The sequence below is a fragment of the Eleutherodactylus coqui genome, chromosome 3, assembly GCF_035609145.1.
Source record: "Eleutherodactylus coqui strain aEleCoq1 chromosome 3, aEleCoq1.hap1, whole genome shotgun sequence".
In the NCBI taxonomy this organism is placed as follows: domain Eukaryota; kingdom Metazoa; phylum Chordata; class Amphibia; order Anura; family Eleutherodactylidae; genus Eleutherodactylus; species Eleutherodactylus coqui.
In genome coordinates, this window is record NC_089839.1 from 150,092,661 (window position 1) to 150,114,348 (window position 21,688).

At 45.6% G+C, this 21,688-nt stretch overlaps 1 protein-coding gene across 3 annotated transcripts in view; it reads right to left on the minus strand.

Moving 5' to 3' along the window:
* NT5DC2 (5'-nucleotidase domain containing 2) overlaps positions 1 to 21,319 on the minus strand; it is a 56,949-nt gene extending 35,630 nt beyond the window's left edge. For 2 of the 3 annotated variants that reach the window (XM_066596324.1, XM_066596323.1), the window contains exons 1-3: positions 21,116 to 21,319; positions 13,253 to 13,437; positions 750 to 824 (exon numbers count right to left, since the gene is read on the minus strand). In XM_066596324.1, coding sequence (XP_066452421.1) covers positions 750 to 824; positions 13,253 to 13,437; positions 21,116 to 21,308 — 453 coding nt within the window. In that variant the 5' untranslated portion in view covers positions 21,309 to 21,319. The remainder of the gene's footprint in view (positions 1 to 749; positions 825 to 13,252; positions 13,438 to 21,115) is intronic. The other variant, XM_066596325.1, reaches the window with a different exon arrangement.
* Between the last annotated feature and the right edge of the window lie 369 nt (positions 21,320 to 21,688).

Consider the following 21,688-nt stretch of genomic DNA (forward strand, 5'->3'; position numbering starts at 1 on the left):
TTCTATGTCACAGGAAAACCAGAGACGGACAAATCTGCAGAAATGTGTAAAGGACGCCACACCCAGTATTCCACTTTTCTAAGATGTATGACATGGAAGAAGGGGAAATTTGGGTTGACTGTGATCCCGCTTAAATTTTCAGATTTTTGGAAGCCTTTTTGATATGACAGTTTTTATTATTAGGGCTTGTTCACATCTCTGTCAGAGATTCTGTCAAATCTGATGGTACGAACTGCACTATATACAGTGCTATTCTACTCAAACAAACAACAGAGATCAGCTCAGAACTCAATGAACTATATTATAAGTCAATAGGGTCAATGGGACACTGATGGATGGATTCATGGTAGCAATGCATTTCGGCTTCCGTCACAAATAGAAACCACAACTCAAGTATGAGCAGAGCTTAAGCTGTCCCCATTAAGAGTTCCCATTTTGCCATTAACACTAGGAACAATGTTAAAGGCGTGTCTAACAAGTTTTCTTTTTTGCCTTCAGTTCCCGTGTAGTGCGATGTGTGTCTATGGTTACAGACTACAATTAAACCTTATGTAGTCTGATCCTGCAGTCTAGTGTTATTATATAGCCTAACACATGACTCGGTGATAAGCTAGCTTTGTCAGTGGACAACTGCATATGAGATGTATACCAAAAAATGTCGGGATAATTTCTTTCAAGGACATTTTTAAAGTTGCTTCAATTTTTATTCTACATATATTTGAAAATAAAAAATAAAGATTATCTCGTACCTTCTGAACATCATAGTGAAGACCTCTTATTGCAAACCCTGGGATATAATCATATTTCTTAATTTCTTCTGGATACTGCAGATCATAGAAAAACCATCAATCAATGTTATAGCATTCAATAATTAAATAAATGGGGCAAATTATCAGCAAGCCAAAAACTATATGTTACCACAAAGCAGTTTTGCCATTTTGAACTTTTTCAGTTTAATTTGGGTTTTGTAGAAAGATCTGCTACAAACTGTCAACAAGCTGTTGTTGAGTGACCTCTAATTATTTCCTGGCTTTATTTAGAACATAAAATGCACAATATGATACTGCTTTTAACAGGCTACAGTCAGGCACAAATAATCCATGAATGCCTAAGGCCGGTTGCACACGGTCTAGCCGGATTCCGCATATGGGATCCTCTAACGGAATCCAGCTGTGACCCTGGCCGGGTACTCCACGTACCTGCATTATCTGTAATGCAGATGACTGCAGAGGTTCACCGTTGATTATGTGCTGTACAGCTTTTTTTTTTCAATGTTAATTGCGTATGGGCTGTGGAGGACTTCAATGGAGGCCATCCACATGGAGTCCGCAGCAAAATAGAGCATGCTGTGATTTTCCATGTTCGTGGAATACGCATTCTGTATCCGCGAGCGTGAAAGAAAAAGTGAAGGCACATGACTTTCAATGCATGCAATTTGCGAGCGGATTCCGCAATAGGAATTGTATCGTGTGAAGCTAGCCTGATGCATATATCAGGTATAACTCTTTGTAAGAAAGATCCTGCCCCAAAAAGAAGTTGTCATTTTGCTGCAGAACTCGGCATGCTGTTACATCTCAGGCAGATATGTAAATGATTAGAGTTGTGGTTTGATTAGATGAACGGTCTTATCACCTGAGTCCCTAAAAGTGGTTGCCCCCTTGGCCTATAAAAGGCTCTCGGAGGCTCCTTGTGTGTAGTGACCTCTTCTTCCACTTGTGTAGCGCTTGTTGACCACTAGACGCCTCTACAACGCAGAGAAAAGATTGCACCCAGTTACCAGAGTCTGAGAGGGGCGCATTATTGGGATGTGAGAAGCTGGATGGTCATAACGATGAATTGTCCCCCACCAGGGCCATTCTGATGAGAGTGTTGTGAAGTGTTGGGAATAATGGATGTGTGAGAGCATGCATACAGGGCAACTGACGGCATGCACGCAAGGCAACTTGGCTCAGGACGCTCTCGACAGACCACCAGTAGAGAGGATAGTCAGGTGGCACCATTGTTACACCCCTGTGTCTGTCACAACTATTTACAGGTGCTTAGCTGTAGTATTATTTGGTTCTATGGCACCCATTATGTGTACTGATTTTGACGGCCAATCACCATTGCCTCCATTTGCAGTGGTGTAATGAACGACTGTACTGCTACGAAGTAGAACCGGGGTGTCTTCAGCAACAAATCCAAGTTTAGCCTTGGCACCTATGACGGCCATGTTATTGTCTGGAGACCTCGGGGTGAGCGCCTCAATCCTGCCTTTGCTGTGATGGTCTGGGGACCCATTGCAAATGACAGTCAGTTACCCCCAGTAGTGGTACGAGGGACAATGACAGCTCGCGATATGTTCAGGACATCCTGCAGCCACATGTGTTCCTCTCATGGCAGGAGGATTCCAAGAGGAAACAGGATAATGGTCTTTCACAAACACAAGGCTGTCACAGGAATGTCCCCACAACATTGTCACACTTCCGTGACCTACCTATTTACCAGATTTATCACCAATAGAACTTGTATGGGACCATCTGCGATTTCAACTTTGACAGCCTACGAGTTTACATGATTTAGAGGCTCAGTTACAGCAAATGTGGACCGATATGCCACATACCACCATACGGAACCTGTATGCTTACATGTACATCTTGTATCCAAGCTAGAGGCAGTAGAACAGGGTACTAGAGCCTCCATGCCTGCCTGTATCACATCTTGCACCCTAGCTAGAGTCGGCCCAGCAGGGTACTAGAATCTCCATGCCCGCCCGTATCACATCTTGCACCCAAGATAGAGGCAGCCCAACAGGGTACTAGAGCCTCCATGCCTGCCTGTATCACATCTTACACCCAAGCTAGAGTCGGCCCAGCAGGGTACTAGAATCTCCATGCCTTTCCGTATCACATTTTGTATCCAAGCTAGAGGCGCTACAACAGGGTACTAGAGCCTCCATGCCTGCCTGTATCACATCTTACACCCAAGTTAGAGGCAGTACAACAGGGTACTAGAGCCTCCATGCCCTTCCGTATCACATCTTGTATCCAAGCTAGAGGCAGTACAACAGGGTAGTAGAGCCTCCATGCCCTTCCGTATCACATCTTGTATGCAAGCTAGAGGCAGTAGAACAGGGTACTAGAGCCTCCATGCCCGCCCGCCCGCATCACATCTTGCATCCAAGCTATGGGTTGTACAGCAGGGTACTAGAGCCTCCATGCCCACCTGTATCACATCTTGCATCCAAGCTATAGGTTGTACAACAGGGTACTGGAGCCTCCATTGCCCACCTGTATCACATCTTGTATCCAAGTTAGAGGAGGCACAAGAGGGTACTGATCCAAGTTAGAGGAGGCACAAGAGGGTACTGCAGCCTCCATGCCCACCCGTATCACATCTTATATATAAGCTAGAGGTGGTACAACAGGGTTCTAGAGCCTCCATGCTCAGTTCTCCCCAATATATTATCATTTTGCTCTGATATTGTGATCACTTATATTACCTCCGTAGTGATGGAGCTTTTTTGTTTTTTTCCATTTTAGTTTTTTTTCTCCTCCCTTTTAAAAAATCTTAACCCCTTTATTTATTCATCGACGTCGCTGTCTGACAGCTTGTTTTTTTGTGGGACGAGTTGTGTTTTTCAATGGTACTATTTAATGTACCATATAATGTACTGAAAAACTTTTAAAAAATTCAAAGTGGAGAGAAATGGCAAACAAAACGACATTCTGCCATCTTTCAGTGCGTCTTGTTTCTACGACGTACAAACTGAACAACAACAAAAATGATATGATAACTTTATTCTATGGGTCAGTACGATTATTATGATATCAAACTTATATTGGGTTTTTTTTTTGCTCTACTACTTGTATTTTTTTAAGATATTTAATTTTTTTAAATTATTTTCTGTCTCCATTTTCTGCTCATAATACCTTTTTTTATTTTTCCGTCAACATAGTTGTGCGAGGGCTCATTTAGTGCGGTGTCTTCTGTCGTTTCCGTTGTATTTTTAAATACATACAACTTTTTGATCGGCTTTTATTACATTTTTTCTTGGACACAGGTTGACCAAAAAAGGTCTTTTTTTTCGGACACCATTTACCGTGCGGGGTAAATAATGCGTTACTTTGATAGATCTGACTTTTACCGACGCAGCGATACCAAATACGTATTTTTACTTTATTATTTAGATTCTTTTATTGTAAATATGGCAAAAGGGTTTTTTTAAACTTTTATTACTTTTTTTTAATAATTAATAAAACTTCATTGCTTTTATTTTTACATTTTCTTTTAGTCCCCAGAGGGAACCACAACTAGGGATGCTTTGATCACTCCTGCTGAATGTAAGCATTACATCATACTGCATTCTGACAGGCAGTCTATCAAGCCACCCCACGGGGATGGCTTGATAGGCATACTGCCAAGACAGCCTTGTGGCCTTTCAGAAGGCCCCTGGCTGCCATGACACCCACACGGCTCCCCCAATCTCACTGCAGGGGGGCTGTGCGGGATGTTCAGAGAATTTAAATGCCGCTGGCGGAATTGACAGCAGCATTTAAAGGGTTATTAGCCCCAATCAGCTGCGCGGCGTGTGGGGGCTGTTGCCCGCGGGTGTCAGCTGTAATAAACAGCTGACACCCGCGATGTAATGAGGGAGATAGAAGCGCTATCTCCCTCCATACATGTCCTGCAATGGCAGAACGTAAAACACTATAGGGCCGTCACTAAGGGGTAAACGTTACAAACACACATATAACATTTCTGACAACTCCTTTTAGGGGCTTCATTTTTTCTTTACACTGAGTGTATTGTTTGAATGTGCATGTTAGAGCCTTAAAGAGCCTCCTATATTAATAAGTTAGTTGAGCTGGCCTGGGTAATCTCACAAGCCATAATCAGTGCACAATGCAGGCATAAGAAGAGAGATAAGAGGAGATATTTTATCCTAAACACTGGGAAAACAAAACAAGAACAGGAAAAAAGAAAATTATAAAGGACATACACCACAAAGATGTTACATTTTATTTACAATACAAGAAATGTTACAATAAATGGACAGGTCACACAATCTAGTTTTAGAATAACAATTATATACCGGTAGTTAATACTTGAGAAACAAGGATCTAGGAAAAAACATCAGGATCTGATTCTCTAGACAATTAGGTCTATTTGATGAATCTAGACTGCCCTCACTCAATATAATCAGAAACGGGGTATTTCATCACTATCAGGGCTTATTTACACGAGCGTATATCGGCCGGCGTTTTCACAGCCGCTTTTATCTAAGCAGTCCCTTCCTTCCCTCCCCCTCACCGCCTCTCTGCTTCTCTCCTCCCCTCCGAGTGGTTTGCAATGGGATTGGTTGGGACAGGGGCGAGCTAAGTTCCTGCCCTGTCCTCTTGTCCATAGCCAGCAATGAGAGCGGGCGGGACAGAATGGAGCTTAGCCCCGCCCCTGTCCCACCCCCTTCCATTGCAATAGCCGGAGTCGAGAAGAGAAGCAGAGAGTCAGTGAGGGGGAGGGAAGGGGGGTAACTGCTTAGATGGAAGCGTATATCGGCCGGCCTATAACCTTCTGCGGGTCGAGATTATACTGTGTGCAAAATGTCATGTCAATCGGTCGGACAGTTTGTGCGTGATGCTCCAACAAACAAACAAACAAACATTGACCAATATATAGAAGATTAAATGAATGATAAAAGATGCTGATAATCAAGTTCCCCCAGTGGGACAAGAGTAAAAAGTAAAAAAAATTAAAATAAATACGTAAAAAACGCACCTTTCTCCATTTACTATGTAAAAAATAAAATTACATATGTGGTATCACTACATTCAGAATGACCCAGAGAAAAAAGTCAGGATGTTATTAACCCCTTAGTGACGAAGCCTGTTTGCGCCTTAGTGACGGAGCCAAATTTTGGAAATCTGACATGCGTCGTTCAACGTGGCATAACTCCGTAAAGGCTTTACATATCCCAGTGATTCTGACACTGTTTTTTCGCCACATGTTGTACTTCATTTAGATTGTAAAAAGAGACCGATATAATTTGTGTATATTTATTAAAAGTACCAATATTGGAAAAATTTTGAAAAAATTGTCATTTTTTCACATTTTCAACCGTAATATCTCAAATATGTCCAAACATACTGTACAAATTTTTGATAAGATATGTATTTCCATCTGTTTACTTTATTCTGAATGCACACTTGAAAAACTTTTGTGTTTTTTTTAACCATTTAGAGGACGTACAAATTTAACATTACTTTTCAGCATTTTGAGGTGCACTTTGTTTTCCTGCACCAAGCCAAGTTTGCAGAGGCTCATAAGTGTCAGAATAATAGATACACCTACAAATGACCCCATTTTAAAAACTACACCCCTTAGTGTATTCACTGAGGGGTGTCATGAGTATTTTGACCCCACCAGTTCTTTTCAGGAATTAGTTCAATTTAGGGGACAAAAAATAAAATTTCATATTTTTGCAAATATGTCATTTTAAAGACATATTTTTTTCCTATAGAGCCCATGAAAATGAGGATTTACACACCAAAATGGATACCCCCGTTTCTCCCGTGTTCAGAAACATACCCATTGTGGCCCTAATCTTATGTCTGGATGCATAACGGGAGCCAAAATGAAAGGAGTAGTCGGTGTCTTTCAGAACATAAATTTTCCTTGAAGGCGTTTTAGGCCCCATAGCACTTTTGTAGAGCTCTTGAGTGGCCAAAACCAAAGAGAACCCCCACAAGTGACCCCATTTTGAAAACTAGACCCCTTAACGAATTTATCTAGGGGTGTACTGACAATTTTGACCCCACAGTTTTTGAATGAATTCAAGCCAAGCAAAAGGAAAAAATTGTGATTTTCATTTTTTTGTCAATTCTGTCATTTTAAAAACAGCTTTTTTTGTACAGCACACGCATGAATGAAGCCTTTCATCCCAAAATGGATACCCCTGTTTCTCCCGTGTTCAGAGACATACCCATTGTGGCCCTAATCTTATGTCTGGATGCACAATGGGGCCCAAAACAAAAGGAGTAGTCGGTGGCTTTAAGAACATAGATTTTCCTTGAAGGAGTTTTAGGCCCATAGCACTTTTGTAGAGCTCTTGAGCGGCCAAAATCAAAGAGAACCCCCACAAGTGACCCCATTTTGAAAACTAGACCCCTTAATGAATGTATCTAGGGGTGTACTGCCCATTTTGAGCCCACAGTTTTTGAATGAATTGAAGCAAAGCAAAAGGAAAAAATTGTGATTTTCGTTTTTTTGGCAATTCTGTCGTTTTAAAAACTGCTTTTTTGGTACAGCACACACATGAATGAAGACTTGCACCCCAAAGTGGATACCCCTGTTTGTCCCGTGTTCAGAGACATTCCCATTGTGGCCCTAATCTTTTGTCTGGATGCACAACGGGGCCCAAAATGAAAGGAGTAGTCGGTGGCTTTCAGAACAGAAATTTAGCATGAAGGTGATTTAGACCCCATTGCACACTTGTAGAGCCCTTGAGCAGCCAAAACGACAGAGAACCCCCACAAATGACCCCATTTTGAAAACTAGACCCCCTAACGAATTTATCTAGGGGTGTACTGTGTATTTTTACCCTACAATTTTTGAATAAATCTAAGCAAAGCAGTAGGAAAAAAATTACAATTTTCATTTTTTTGGCAGTTGTATCAATTTAAAAACTGGGTTTTTTTTGTACAGCACACATAGGGATGAAGACTTTCACCCCAAAATGGATACCCCTGTTTGTCCCGTGTTCAGAACCATACCCCTTGTGGCCCTAATCTACTTAAAGGACGCATGGCTAGGCCTATAATGGAAGGAGCACCCGTTGGATTTTAGGGTACAACGGAATAAATTCCAGGCCCCATTGCCCACTTATAGAGTCATTGAGCGTCCAAAACTATAAAGACCCCCACAAATATCCCCATTTTAAAAACTAGACCCCTTAACGAATTCATCTAGGGGTGTACTGCGTATTTTGACCACACAGTATTTGAATAAATTTCAGCAAAGCAGAAGAAAAAAATTACAATTTTCATTTTTTTGGCAATTTTGTCAATTTAAAAACTTTTTTTTTTGTACAGTGCACATAGGAATGAAGACGTTCACCCCAAATGGATACCCCCGTTTGTCCCGTGTTCAAAAACATACCCATTGTGGCCCTAATCTACTTACAGGAAACATGGCAAGGCCTGTAATGGAGGGAACACCAGTTGGATTGCAGGGCATAACTGAATAAATTCCAGGCCCCATTGCTCATTTGTACGGAATAAAAATTGACTCCCTAAAATCCCCCCCCCCCCCCTCCTCCGTGCCCTTTTCGGCGTTCCCCAAATCTTAGATAAAAGTAATAATGTGAACTGTGTAGTATTTCCAGTCGGGTAATTATGGAGGCTGGTTGGGATGGGCACATGGGGCAATAAAACCGGTTATCCCCCCTCCTCTCATGCTTTTTGGGAGTCATTTTTTGACCTCAGTGGCGGGGATGGGGTGTAAAAAGTGGCGTTCCGTGAGTCTCCGTAAACTTGATGAGGTGCGGCGGTCTCACACAGAAGGCGCTCAACAAGCTGCTCCTGGAACTGCATGAAAGCGAGCGTTCCCGGGGCTTCTTGTAAATTGCGTATTACAGGTAGCGGTCTGAATAACGCCGGGCTCAGGCAGCCGTAGGTGGAATCCGCTTGTGGAGGCCCGCAGCGGATTCCGGCTGTGAGCCCGGCTGTGACCCTGTGTAAGGCCGCGTAATGTACTGCGCATAACTGCGTACTTACACGGGCGGTCATGCGCAGTACACTTTTTTTGTTGTTGTTTGTATTTCCCGCACCGGCGCTTAGCGATGACGCAGGTACCCGCAGCCGTATACAAGGTAGTTGCGTATGGGCAGCGGGTATATCCGCGACCATGGAGCACAATGGGCTCTATGTTGCGGATATCCGCGGTAAAATAGAACCTACTGCGTTCTCTTTTCTGTGAGTGGATTACACAATTCCAACCCGCTAATGTGAGCGGAATTGTGTAATCCAATGCGATTGATCTGCGTATTACCGCGGATCAGACGCATGCGGAATCCGTAATTCCTATCCGGTCATGTGAGACCGGCCAAAGGTAGATCGCTACCATTTTTTCACGTGACCGGGGACCGCTCAACGAGGCCACCCGTCACTGCTCCAGGCTCTCCGTGACCGTTGGTCGCCGAGAGCAAGGAGATATTAAGTTTCCTGGGCTCCCCGACTCCTGCGCATGTGTCCGGTGTTTTGCCAGCGGTCGCATGCGCAGAATACGGGAAAGTTCACGGAAGAAGATTGCGTCGGGGTGCAAATATGGAGGCCTCCGGTAAAAAATTTTATCTCCTCTCACCGATCGCATCGGTGAGGGGAGATGAAGCTTCACCTTTTTTTAACTTTTACGTGATCGCCATTATTCTTTGGATAACGGCGAACACGTGACGAGGAACCGCTCACCGCGGCCCTCCGTGAAATCTCCAGGCTCTCGGCTAAGTTTTGTAGCCAGGAGCAGGGAGATTTTAAAAAACCACAGCTTTTGCGCATGCGCCTGCCACATTGGTGACGGGCGTGTGCGCAGAAGCTGGGTTGAGGTCCGCGGATAAATCCGCGGGCCTTAGGTACGTCATTTCATACTCCCTCACGGATATGATCCGTGGGGGGAGATGAAACGCAAGCTTTTTTTTACTTTTTAAAACTTTTTTTTACTTTTTGCACTTTTTTTTTTTTACCTTTTACCCCTTTTTTATTATTTTTTTTTTACTTTTTGCACTTTTTTTTTTACTTTACATGATCACTGTCATCCATTGGATGACAGTGATCATGTCCCTGGTGACATCCCTCTGCTCTTGGCTACACATGGCAGCCAGGAGCAGAGCAATTTTGAATTTCCCGGGGCTCGAGCCCCTCTGTGCACGCGCCCGATGTCAATCATCGGGCGCGCATGCGCAGACGGGGATTTCGGGTCCCGGGACATCGGGACATCGCAGAGGACCGGGGGTGAGTATCTTCACCTCCCCTCATGGATCCGATCCATGAGGGGAGGTGAAACTTTACTTTTGTTTTACTTTTTAAACTTTTTCGCGATCACCGCTATCGCAATGGATAGCGGTGATCGCGGGCCCGGGGACCGCTCACAGTGGTCCCCGGTAACACCTCCTGGTTCCCGGCTACCTTCAGGAGCCGGGAGCCAGGAGATTTTAAATTTGCCGGGGACACCCGGGCTTCTGCGCATGACGTCATCGTCAGGCGCGCATGCGCAGAAGGCCGCCGGCGGGTCCGGGAGGACCAGATCTCCGGGGGACACCGCCGACAAGCCGTGTGAGTATTTTCAGCTGCCGTGATGGATCCGATCCATCATAGCAGCTGAATTACTACTTTTTTACACTGTTTTATTTACTTTTTTGCGATCGGCGCTATTCATTTTATAGCGCCGATCGCAATGCCGGGGGGGACTGCCCGCATCCTGGGATGACAGCTCCATGCTGTCGGCTACCTGCGGGCACCGACAGCATGGAGCTGTCACGTCCTCAGGCCAGTGGGCATCAATCCAAAGAGGATGCATAAAACTACGTCCTCTAGGATTAAGGCCCACTTTCTGAGGACGTAGTTTCCCGATGGGGCCGTCGTTAAGGGGTTAAATCTCCACAGTGCACACCATAAAAAAAAATACAAAAAACATGGCAAAAATAGCTAATTTTGTCTATCTTGCTTTTCAAAAAAAAGAATAGAAAGCTGTCAAAATGCTGCACAGATCAACAAATGGTCTGATTAAAAAATACATATCGTACCACAAAAAAAAAAACATTTTACAGCACTGTTGACAAAAAAAAAAAAGTTAGGGGTCTTTGAATGCAGCGATAAACAAAAAATACATAAAAAAAAAAAGCATGAAAAAAACAAAATCCAACCTATATAAATTTGGTACTGACATAATCATACTGGCCTGTAGGCTTAATGTAACATATCATTTACACTGCACGGTAAACGCTGTTAAAAATAAAAACATACCAGAATTGCAGATTTTGTTAATCTTGCCTTTAGAAAAAAATGGAGTAAAAGCAATCGAACAATCAAAATGTTCGGTGTTCCCAAAAATTGGATAAATGAAGACTAGAGTTCATACTGCAAAAAACCACAAGTCCTCATAGAGCTCCGTCGATGGGAAAATAAAAATGTTATAACTCTTGGAGAGGGCAACACGAAAACAATTATCTATTTTTTTTTAAGTGTTATTTGTTTACAAAATTAGTAGAACATAAAAAACTGTATACACTTTGTGGGCTTATTCACACGACTGTATATCGGCCAGGTTTTCATGCCCAGACGATATACGGTGTCCCTTTCTGCAGGGGTAGGAGGCGTGCCGGGCCGGGAGCAGTGCACTGAGCTCTCGCCCCCTCACTGCACCTCGCCACTGTTTGCAATGGGAGGTGTGGGGTGGGCGGAGCTAAGTTCTGCCCTGTCCCCTCCTATTGCTAATAGTGTCAAGGGGCGGAGAGTGGGTGGGAGCTCAGTGCACTGTTATCACATTATATATTTTGTATACTGAATGCTATAAAAATGAAATCCAAAAACAAATAGTAGAATTTATTTATTTTTCCCCAATCTCCATAATAAAAGTTAGGGCTTATTTACATGAGCGTATATCGGCCGGCCGATATGCGCTTCCATCTAAGCAGTTTCTCCCTTCCCTCCTGCTCACCATCTCTCTGCCTCTCTCCTCCACTCCAGCGTTTGCAATAGGAGGGCGTGGGGTGGGGCAGAGGCTATGCTCCACTTTGTTCCACCCACTCGCATTGCTGGCTATAGACAAGGGTCAGGGAGAGGCAGGAGCTTAGCTTCGCCCCATCCCGCCCACTCCAATTGCAAACTGGAGAGAGGCAGAGAGCCGGTGAGGGGGAGGGAAGGTGGGAACTGCTCAGGTGGAAGCGTATATTGGCCGGCCGTTAAAAGGCCGCCTATATACGCTCATGTAAATAAGCCCTTATACAGTACATTATATATATCCAAAAGTGATGCCATTAAAAAATATAACTTGTCCCGCAAAAAACAAGCCCTCATATGACTATGTCGACGTGGAAATTAAAAAGTTATGGCTCCTGGAAGGCGATATTGGCAAGAACTGAAAAATTGGTTGGTCATTAAGGCGCAAACGGGCTTCATCATTAAAGGGTTAAAGACATTGCATCGCACTCGCATGCGTGAGATCAATGGGAAACACTTGCGATCCTCGATCACTGATGAAACACGCACTTGAGGATCTGAATTTTACTAAAGGGATGCATGAAAAACACCTCCCATCTGTGGGTAAAACGCACGTTGGCAAGCGCGATATCTGGACGAGTTTCTCAGGCCAATAACCCGCTCGCCTGTGTGAATGTAGTGGGAGAGATCATCAGGGTATTGTCGTATGCCTACTGATGTAAACAGGCATCTACAGGATAGTATCAGGGAGGTTTGCTTTTTTGTTTCCATATAGCTTTGGGTCACAACATCTCCTATTCAGGCGAGTGAGGAGTAATGAAACAAGTGGCTATAAAGCTGTGTCCCAGCACAACACATGCAGCCCACTTCACACACGATTCAAAGAGGAGGAAAGTTAGAAAAGTGTAAACATAGTGGCCATGGCCAGGAATGTTGTCACACACCAAATACCGAGGAATCTCACGCTCTCTGCCGAGGTGACACAACTTTTTTTTCTGGTGGTGGTTTTTGGTACTGCAATAGTAATAATCAATCCTGGATAGAATTGCCTTTTTAATCCAAAAATCATGAATTGTATCTTGTATGCGTGTAAGACTGGCTTACCCTATTCAGTGAGGCCAACTTCACACGGGCAGGAAGGATTCCATATGTGGGAGGCCCGCAGGAAATTCCGTCTGTGACTCTGGCCGGCGACTCAGAGTACCTGAATTTGCTGTACTGCATATGACCCCGGACACGGGGCTCCTACGCAATAAATGTTAATTGCATATGGGCTATTTTGTCGCGGATTCACGTGAATGGCCTCCATAGATGTCAAATGCAGGCCATTCATGCGGAAACCACGACAAAATAGAGCATCCTGCGATATTTCCTGCGTTTGCCGAATACGCAATTAGTATCCAAGAGTGGGCAAAAAAGTGATTAACGTGCTTTTCAATGCCCACGTTTGGCCGCGGATCCTCCGTACGGATTCCGCGGTTGGAATCCACCCAAGTGAAATTGGCCTAACTGTGGGCAAACAGACCCACTCCTATGTATACAGCTCATCCTACACACGTCACCTTGTATTGTTGTATAAGGATGTCCCTGGCGGTGATGAATATCTTCTTGTGTAACATATCGGAATACTGAGCCAGAGTATAATCATAATCAAATCCGTAGATCTCGATGTCTCCCAGACAGATCTCATTGTTGGAGCATATGGCTGCTGGATTTAGCAGATTGCAAACACCAGGTGGAAGAATTTCTGCAAAGGAAGACAAATAGTTAACTCGTATTAATGGAACATGAAACAAAGTGACCATTTTGCACACCTGACTACATACAATGTATATAGAAAGAAATGAGATGGGGAACAGCACTTCCAATCAATATACTGTAGCACTTACAGGCTTGCAGGGTGCACGATCCACAGCCAAGTGTCAAGTGATTGCTTAGTGCATGCCGGTGGAGCAGGCCGAGGATTGTTTCTGCCCGCCCGTCTCCATTCACAGTCAACAGGCAGTCGTTCACAGATAAATGACTGCCTGTTTACACAGAATGGTCGTTGTTCAGTTTTTATGTGGGCAGAAATTAAATGACGAATGATAAGTGCAGATCGCATAAAAGTAAATAAAAAGGTAAATAAAGTTAAAGATCAGATCCATGGGGGCAGTGAGAGTACTTACCCCTGTCCTCTGCGATGTTCGTGGTGATCTAGTCCTCCAAGACCTAACACCAGTTTTCTGCACATGCGCCAGACATATGACGTCACGCGCAGAAGCCTAGATCGCCTGGGAGATTTGAAATCTCCTAGCTTCTGGCTCCTGAAGGTAGCCGAGAGGCAGGAAATATCAACAGGGATGGCGGTGACCAGTCACCGGGCCAGTGATCACCGGTATCCAATGGATACCAGCGATCACGGAAAAGTTAAAAAAAAGTTTAAAAAGTTAAAGTTTCAGCTTCCTCATATATCGGATCCATGGGGGTAGCAGGAAATACTCACCCCCATCCTACTCACCCCCATCCTCCGTAATGTCCCGCGGCGATCTGGATCTGCCGAGGGCTTTTGCGTATGAGCCGATGTGGAGTGCATGCGTAGAAGGCCAGAGAGCCTCGCAAATTTAAAATCTGCCTGCACCCGGCTGTCAAAGATAGCCAAGTGCAGGGAGATGTGACTGGGGACTGCTGTATGTGATTACTGGTCACATGATCACTGTTATCCATTGGAAAACAGTGATCATGCAAAATTAAAAAAGTTAAAATAAAATGTTAAAGTTCATATCAGTGAGGGGGGAAGAAATTACATAACTAAGGCCCCCGGATTTGTCCCACAATGGGATCTTTATCCGCGGACCTTACCTTGGCATCTGTGCATTGCCCGTCAGCAAATTGCCCAGGATCTCTCTCTCAAAATCTCTCCCTGCTCATGGCTACCAAAGGTAGCCGAGAGCCTGGAGATTTCACGGGGGGCCACAGTATGCAGTTCCTGGTCACGTGATCTCCGTTATCCAATGGAGAGGACATTAAACTTTTTACTGGAGGCCTTTGTGTTTGAACCCTGACGCAATTGTCCTCCACGGACCTTACCCGGATTCTGCATATGCGAGAACCGGCAAAATGCCAGACACATGCGCAGGAGCCGGGGAGGGCTCGGGAAATTTTAAATATCCTTGCTCCTGGCTACCAATGGTAACCTAGAGCAGTGACCGGTGGCCTTCTTGAGTGGTCCGTGGTCACATATTAAAAAGGGCTTAAACAAAATTGTGCGTTTTTGTCTTCTTATGCGGCTGCATAACAGGATGAAATGAAACCATTGATTTCAATTATTTTGTTTCCCATTTGGGATTATCGCGCGTTGACCCCCATGACTTCTTATTTCTTTTTTTTGCATAGCGATCTGTAGTTTTTTGGGTTACATACAACTTTTGGATCACTTTTTGTTCAATTTTTTTTTTGCATACATGGTGCCCAAAAAAGAGCACAATTCTGGCATTGCATATATTTTTTCTGACGGTGTTCGCTGTGTGCGATCAAGTGCTCAGTCCCTCATGGGTGTATTGTCACCACATATTACGCACGCATATTTCCCTTGCGTAACACCAGGTGAATGGAGGCAATGAATGTCTATGGACTTGTATTCTTCCATTCACACCAGCGTTGGAGCTGCGAGGGGACATCCATATAAAACGAGAGAGAAATATATCTCAGCATGCTCTATTTCTCTGCCTTTCATAAGGAGCTATTGAAGAGATGCATATTGAAACGCTGCCCCCTCGCAATGCCTGCGAATGGATAGCGTTTAATAAAGAAAGTCACACTGCGTGTGTCCGTGACGTCATCATCCCAGGCATTTGCAGAGCCTATCTCAGCCCATATACATTCTCTGCCGACACAGCATAGGGGCTACGATGAGTACAACGGCCAGTACAGATTTATTTTTTTTTATCCCTGTTTTTCCGGTGACATTGCTAGGCGATGACATGGAATCCGCGACCTTTCCACAATGTCAAAGGCCGCGGGTTGGACGGCTTCCATTGATTTCTGTGAATTGCTCTATTTGTTTGAATTTGTGTGGAATGCTGCGGATCGTCCGTGCGGATGACAATTGCATATTCCACAATTGAAACTGGGGCGTGTGAGACCGGCCTAACCTGGATACTGAAGGCCCTCTTTACACAGAGCGACATTGTTCAAACGAGCAAAATGAATGCTAATCGTTCGGTGTAAACGGAGCGAACGACGAAAGATTAATCCTTCACTTTTCGCTCATCGTATGCGGGCATAAATATCATCGCTGGCTTGTTTACTAATCGTTCAGTCGTTCTCAGTGACTAAACGATTTCTTATTGAATGAGCCAATGATGTATCTGCTGTGTAAACAGGCTGCAGCAGCGACTCTGACAAACGAGAAATCTCACTTTCCCGAGTGCGATATCAAGCCAAGTTTCATTACTCGATATCGCGCTTGGCTGTGTGAAATTAGCCTAATGGAGGGGAAAGGCAACGACTGATTTTCTATTGCTTTTTCCACATCCTAAATAATAAAACAGATCGTACTCACCTCCCCTCGGACACTAAAGCAAAACTGATCGACTCAGACTACTCCGGGTGAAATAAAGTGACTGCTGCGGCCAATCAGACATCACAGCGCTCATATCCTGGGCGCCGTGATGCTAGGTATTTGGGGACATGACACTGTGGCCTCTGATTAGCCGCAGCAGTCACGCGCTTCCGTCCTGCTGCCTACCCAGAAGCGGGCAGTGTTAGAGACTCAACTCTTCTTCGGGGGTCAGAGGAAATCAGAGTATGATTTCATCTATCTAAAGCCCTCACTGACTGAATGACTTGCCACTAATTCTCTAACTTCCCAGTGTTGTACAAACATGAAATTTGGCAGGAGCATTCTTTAGATACTACATAGGATCTATGTCTATATACTGAGGAGAATCTACCTCACCTCCATGTCTATGTACTAAGGAGAATATAACGCTCCTCTATGTGTATATAGTGAGGAGAATCTACCTCACCTCTATGTGTATATACTGAGGAGAATCTACCTCACCTCTATGTGTATATACTGAGGAGAATCTACCTCACCTCTATGTGTATATACTGAGGAGAATCTACCTCACCTCTATGTGTATATACTAAGGAGAATCTACCTCACCTCTATGTGTATATACTGAGGATAATCTACCTCACCTCTATGTGTATATACTGAGGAGAATCTACCTCACCTCTATGTGTATATACTGAGGAGAATCTACCTCACCTCTATGTGTATATACTGAGGAGAATCTACCTCACCTCTATGTGTATATACTGAGGAGAATCTACCTCACCTCTATGTGTATATACTGAGAAGAATCTACCTCACCTCTATGTGTATATACTGAGGAGAATCTACCTCACCTCTATGTGTATATACTGAGGAGAAGCTACCTCACCTCTATGTGTATATACTGAGGAGAAGCTACCTCACCTCTATGTGTATATACTGAGGAGAATCTACCTCACCTCTATGTGTATATACTGAGGAGCATTAACCTCACCTCTATGTGTATATACTGAGGAGAATCTACCTCACCTCCATGTCTATGTACTAAGGAGAATATAACGCTCCTCTATGTGTATATACTGAGGACAATCTACCTCACCTCTATGTGTATATACTGAGGAGAATCTACCTCACCTCTATGTGCATATACTGAGGAGAATCTACCTCACTCTATGTGTATATACTGAGAAAAATATAACTGACCTCTAAGGCCTCATGTCCACGGGGAAAATCAGATCCGCTGCAGATTCTACATGTAGAATCTGCAGCGGGTCCCTCCTGCCCCGCGGACATGAGGGCTGAAAATAAGAATTTAAAAGTATTTACCATCCGGCGCGGGCGGAGAAGATCAGCTGTTCCTCACGGCCGGATCTTCATTTTCGGCCGGCGGATGAATCCCTGACGCCGGCGGCACGTCGCCGGCACGTCGCCGACGTGCCGCGCGCATGCGCCGGGCACATCCGCCGAGCCGAAGCAAGGAAGATGCGGCCGTGAGGAACAGCTGACCTTCCCCGCCCGCGCCGGATGGTAAATACTTTAAATTCCTATTTTAGGTCTCCCGCGGATCCGGACGGCTTCCATAGGCTTCAATAGAAGCCTGCGGGAGCCGTCCCCGCGGGAGACCCGCACGAAAATGGAGCATGGTCCGGATTTTTCCATGCTCCATTTTTTTTAAAATGCCTTTTATTGACGATCCGCGGGTATTTATCTACCCGCGGGTGGTCAATGCATCCCTATGGGATGCGGATCCGCATGCGGGAGATCCGCTGCGGATCTTAAATCATAATTTGCCCGTGGACATGAGCCCTAAGTGTATATACTAAGGAGAATCTACCTCACCTCTATATGTTTATACTGAGGAGAATCTACCTCACCTCTATGTGTATTTACTGAGGACAATATACTGAAAGGCTGTAAAGTACATAAGGAAGCGGCCATGAAATGCAGAGATAGAGCATGCCTTTAAGGGCTCTTTCCCATAAGCGCATATCGGCCGGGCCGAAATGCGCTGTGATCTGATGCATTAGATTCCAATGCATCAGATCACATGGGCGTATTTCTGAGACGTAAAAACACCCGGCCAAGCCAATATAGCACCGGGCGTTTTTACGTCGGACCCAAAAGATAGTCCTGCAACTATCTTTTGGGCCGGAATACGAAGGCCGCTGCATGGGCTCTTATGGGAGCCCATGGCAGCGTATGCAGGTGGGAGTTTAGCAGCGTTGCTGCTAAACTCCCTCCCTCTGTTCTCCTCTTCCCAATGCAGGCTCACCTCTTGTTACTCAGTGCTCATTCTGTGCAATGGGAGGGGGCGGGACAGGGGGGGAGATAAGCGCTGGTCCGCCCTGCCTTCTCCCATTGATGGCTATGGACAAGGGGCGGGATATGGGCAGAGCTAAGCGCCCACCCTCTCCCCGGCCCTTGTGCATAGCCATCAATGGGAGGAGGCGGGGTGGACCAGTGCTTAGCCCCACCCTTGCCCCGCCCCCTCCCATTGCACAGAACGAGCGGGGAGAAACAAGAGGTGAGCCTGCGATGGGGAAGGTGGGGAAATAGGCGATGGCCTGGTGAGCTCGGCTCATTTGTGTCGGGCTCACCAGGCCATCTGAACGGGCGCACAAACGTTTGATTTGTGTGCCCATTCACCAGATTTTCCTCTCCCAACGTAGCGTATATCAGACGGCTGTGAAAACAGCGTATGATATGCGCTCGTGGGAATAAAGACGAAGGCTAAGAAAGGGCTGCAATCGGTACATGCAGTCTGAGGAGAATCTAAAGCTCCTCTATGTGGATAAATATTTTATTCCTTGACTCTAAAGTAACCATGACTTCATAAACTTTTCCGTGCAAACAACATGTAAACACCTGCGCCAAAGTAACTTTTATAAAGGGCCCAGCTGCTGGAAAAGGTTTTGTAGTCATGATAAAACCAATTTAAGGGTTAATTGTATCAGGTCATTCGGTACTGCAACTAATATTTCCAATATCGCACAGCCATTTATAATGAAAAACTGTTTTTTTTCCCCCCCTTTGTTCACCTAAAAGTCTGCGCCGACTTGGATGTGATGCGGTTTCAGCCGCACAATGCGAATAGACACGATTTCTTGAGTCCAATCCTGGTCTGGGCATCAAAAAAGCCTGAAGAAAACCTGCAGCTCTGACTGACTGAGGCCGGGGCACGAGCGGAATGTCATTGCGTATTACACGTATAATACACGGTGAATAGAGTCAATGAAAGTACATTGATCCAGTCACACTTGTGTATATACATTGCATATAATATGCTCGTAAAGAAGGCAGCGTGTACTATTGTACCGCCTGCAGGACGGCGTGCAGGAGATACACCGCCATACGCCATCACAACTGAGGGGATTGCAGTTTTGCATGCAACGTTTTAGCACCGCTAGTGGTAGCTCGGCCTCGCTAATGGAGTAGTGACTGAAGCTGGTCGCACAAAACTGGCGTAAATATGAACTCCATTCCCGAAAGCCGCTTTCACACAGCCGAGAAATCGTGCGAGATTTGTGAGTTGGGAGACGCACAAATATGAACCCCATTGTTTTGAATGCGATGTGAGGATTCCCATTGAAAACAATGGAGGATCACTACTTCCATAAAGGATCACACACTGGTGAGCGCGACTAAAGGACTGACTGACTAACTGTGGGACGGACTGACTACAGGACCGACAGACTAACTAAGGGATGGATGGACTAACTGAGGGGCGGACTGACTACAGGACCGACAGACTAACTGAGGGATGGATGGACTAACTGACGGGCGGACTGACTACAGGACCGACAGACTACCTGAGGGGCGGACTGACTAACTGAGGGACGGACGGACTAAAGGATTGACTGACTGACTAACTAACTGTGGGAGGGACTGACTACAGGACGGACAGACTGACTGAGGGATGGATGGACTAACTGAGGGGCGGACTGACTACAGGACCGACAGACTAACTGAGGGGCGGACTGACTAACTGAGGGACCGACAGACTAACTGAGGGACGGACGGACTAAAGGATTGACTGACTGACTAACTAACTGTGGGACGGACCGACTACAGGACGGACAGACTGACTGAGGGACGGACAGACTGACTGAGGGGCGGACAGACTGACTGAGGGGCGGACAGACTGACTGAGGGACCGACAGACTGACTGAGGGACCGACAGACTGACTGAGGGACCGACAGACTGACTGAGGGACGGACGAACTAAAGGACTGACTGACCAACTGTGGGACGGACAGACTGAGGGACGGACTGACTACAGGACGGACAGACTAACTGAGGGATGGATGGACTAACTGACGGGCGGACTGACTACAGGACGGACAGACTAACTGAGGGGCGGACTGACTAACTGAGGGACGGACGGACTAAAGGATTGACTGACTGACTAACTAACTATGGGACGGATCGACTACAGGACGGACAGACTGACTGAGGGACGGACAGACTGACTGAGGGGCGGACAGACTGACTGAGGGGCGGACAGACTGACTGAGGGACGGACAGACTGACTGAGGGGCGGACAGACTGACTGAGGGACCGACAGACTAACTGAGGGACGGACGGACTAAAGGACTGACTGACCAACTGTGGGACGGACAGACTAACTGAGGGGTGAACTGACTACAGGACGGACAGACTAACTGAGGGACGGACGGACTATAGGACTGACTGACTAACTGAGGGACGGACAGACTGGGAGACTAACTAACTGGGGGCCGGACAGACTATAGGACTGACTCACAGGTTATATAGGACTGACTGACTCTCCTACACCTGACAAAGTTACTGAGAAGCAGGACTCCCCCCTCCCCCACTGTCACCTGTCCCCGTCCGTCTCCGCAGCCCCCATATCCCCCGCAGTTACCATACACCAGCTTCTTCATCTCATGGTAGCGGCTCCACAGCTGGGCTTTGTTGTCCTCCTTTCCCGGGGCCCCCGCGGGGCTTGAGCCACATTCAGTGCCAGGCTGCTGATGAGGGGGAGTGCTGAGACGGGCACTCAACACCCGGCTGTACCCAGCAACTCCCGACCTTCCCCGGGTACACAGCGCAGACATTGTGCTGCAGCAGTCCGTGCTTAGGGAGGGCGATGCGCCCCGTGTGGTGGACTGGAGAACTGCAGGCAGACTCGTCACTGCTGGTTAAAAGAATATTAAACACAAATAGATAAATGACAAGAAATAAACATAACTACTGCGTATAGCGCTGGTCTGCGAGGCCATGCAAAACTAACAGCAGGCACAAAGCAGTAACAAGGCACTCATTTCAATCAACAAGTTTTGTATGCAAAATTAATCATTTTGGTGGCACAACCGCCGTAACTTAACCGCGCTTCTTTGTTATAATTTATTTCACACCTTTCACTACAAATTCTGAAATCTTTCATATATAGAGTGAGACAAAAGTCTGGACACACCTGTTCTAACTTGTTCTAACT